The 2,634-nt window shown below is 48.0% G+C and overlaps 1 protein-coding gene across 1 annotated transcript; it reads right to left on the bottom strand.

Moving 5' to 3' along the window:
* Window positions 1-1,406: 1,406 nt before the first annotated feature.
* On the bottom strand, window positions 1,407-2,348 carry LOC311135516 (cyclin-dependent kinase 2-like; the record flags this gene model as incomplete). Its single annotated transcript, XM_084200861.1, has 1 exon — window positions 1,407-2,348. One exon carries the CDS (start codon window positions 2,346-2,348, stop codon window positions 1,407-1,409), a length of 942 nt encoding a protein of 313 aa, XP_084056987.1.
* Window positions 2,349-2,634: the final 286 nt, after the last annotated feature.

Below are 2,634 nucleotides of genomic sequence, written 5' to 3'. Positions count from 1 at the left end.
GGACTACACCAAGCAAAATGATCAAGGGCTCCAGTTGCAAAGCAACAACAACCAATTGTATCCAGACCTGACAGATCAGCGATATAGAGGCAGGACACATGGCAAACCTTTCAAAGGTCCGGATCGTAAGCCAGATACTAAACCAAGAACTGTGTTTCTCAAAGGATGTTATGATTCAAACTTGGAGAGTGAGGATGAATTTTGAGTGGTTAAAACGTGTACACTTAACAAAGGGTACACATCGACACCTAGTACCATCCGGTGTGTACCAATGACATTGGTACGGACCATTTCAATTCTAATTGTCACAATAGACTATGTAGCCCTTAGTCAATGTAATACCACACAATAGACAACACTCCTGCTTAGCATGGGCTGATACCCTGTCCATGGTTGGAGACATTAGTTTACTTTACTACCACTAACAGTGGTACTGTTCACAACAGCCAGGCTAATCCCTACAGATAGCAATGGCAATGGCAGCAGCAACATCTACGGGGCAAGATGTGATGGACTGGGTAACGGTTGCAGTGTGTGGTCAGGGACAACCTTACCGTGGTCCGAGTGAGCTCGCAAATGTGGAGAGACAGCTCTCAGAGACACACATGGAGACTGACGAGGGCACCCCCATTGCCATCCAGCACAGTAGAGACAAGGTGTGTTGTGTGTGCCTGGATGTGGTGTTGAATAAAGACAATCCGAGGGAGCGGAGATTCGGAATTCTGGCCAACTGTAACCACTGTTTTTGTTTGGGGTGCATCCGCACATGGAGGAGAGTGACATTCCTCGATGCCAAACAAGTTAAATTGTGCCCAGCGTGTAGAACCAGATCGAGCTTTTACATCCCAAGTGACCACTGGGTCGAAGATAAAGACGAGAAGCAGAAACTGATCCAGATATACAAGGACTACATGGCGAGTAAACCGTGCCGATACTTCGATGAAGGCCGTGGGACGTGCCGCTTCGGCTCAACCTGCTACTACCAACACCACCGTCGGGTGGGTTCCAATCCCCAGAGTAATTTGACCAACACGATGCCGATGATCTGGAGCCGTGCGGTTCCCAGGACACCTACACCAGAGCCGGAAGAGGGGTACGAGTATCCCCTTGGCCTGTCACTTGTCTTGTTCAGCAGTGATGACATTATATAACATTATATGTCCACATCCAGATCATGTTGGCATTGTGAATGTACTTGTGAATGTACTACCGAATGGACCAGGCCAGGGTTGTAGGGTGCTATATACACTTTTTATTGACAGACGTACAGATAGGTTTAACTTTGTATTGTATGCCTACACAATTATATATCACAAGTATATATCTATGAATCATGAAATGTAGTACACAATAAAAGTACACAGAGCAAGCAGTCCTGGTGTTGGTCTTTGTCTTTGCTTAGTCTCTCACACTTCCTTTGACACGTCCATTCTCCGATTCTCCTCAATCTGGCCTCTGACCATACCTTTGTCTTCCTCGGTCATATGAGCAACCTTGCTCCATTCTGTGTCCTGCAGCAGCTCGTGAGCCATAAGTCTCTCAGTGTCACGGAAAGCCAGCAATCTGAAGACGATCCGTTTCACTAGTTCACACTCCATAACCTGGGGCAATAAGGTGACAGGATCCCATGGTGTGATCGGTGCACGTGGATGGTCTTTGGGACATAGAGTCCTTAAAATGATCTGGTGTGTGGACACCTTTCCTCTGCGATTTGCACGCTCTAGGAATACCACCTTACCTTCCATAGCTTCCGCTATCATCACCCCTAGGCTCCACATGTCTATGGCACAGGTGTACTCTGCACAGTCACCTTTAACAAACAATTCCGGGGCCCTGTAGGGCTCCGTGACCACAGTTGGACTCATCCATTTCGAGGATTGTCTAGAGAGGCCCATGTCCGCCACTTTGACAGTGAGATCTTCTGTCAGCAGCACGTTGGAAGGAGTCAGGTCCCGGTGCACTATATTCAGTCCGTGCATGTAAGACAAAGCAGTAGCCACCTGGACCGAAAAGTGAGCCACAAAACTCAACGGGATCAACTGCAGAGACCGGCCTTGCTTGTACACTTTCCAACCTTGTCCGTTGTGAATCACGTCACTCACCGTGTAGGGCACATAGGGCATGAGCATGGCTATCTTCCCATTGTCTAAGAAGCAATCGTGCATATGGATCACATAGGGGTGACCCCTTAGTGCAGCGAGACAGGAGAGTTCTCTCACGGTTGAATCATCTACGCCGCGAGTGTGATATTTCAAGGCAAACGCTTTTCCAGTTCTCAGACACTTGACTTTGTACACGGTCCCGTAGGCTCCTCTGCCAATAACGTAGTCTTTCAGGTAACTCTCCATTCTGCTGCTAGGTGTAAAGCTTCTGTGGTAGTTGTGGTCAAGCGGCTTAATATATGAACGGTTGAGAGGGTGAGGTGTGTATATATGTGGATGGTTATATATATATATACATATATATATACCATGGCCAATTCTCCATGTCCAACTCATCCGACCAGCCGGTGTTGATAGGTCAGGGAGACAATCACACTCTGTGTGGCTTGTGGCTCCTGTCACTGGGCAGCTCCAGGGTGTGCGTCCCTTTGCTACACCATCCAACCATGGTTTCAGCACCCACTCATGGCTC

This window comes from Coregonus lavaretus (genome assembly GCF_964263955.1).
Source record: "Coregonus lavaretus genome assembly, contig: SUPER_9_unloc_1, whole genome shotgun sequence".
Classification (NCBI taxonomy): domain Eukaryota; kingdom Metazoa; phylum Chordata; class Actinopteri; order Salmoniformes; family Salmonidae; genus Coregonus; species Coregonus lavaretus.
This window is presented reverse-complemented; position numbering and strand designations above follow the sequence as displayed.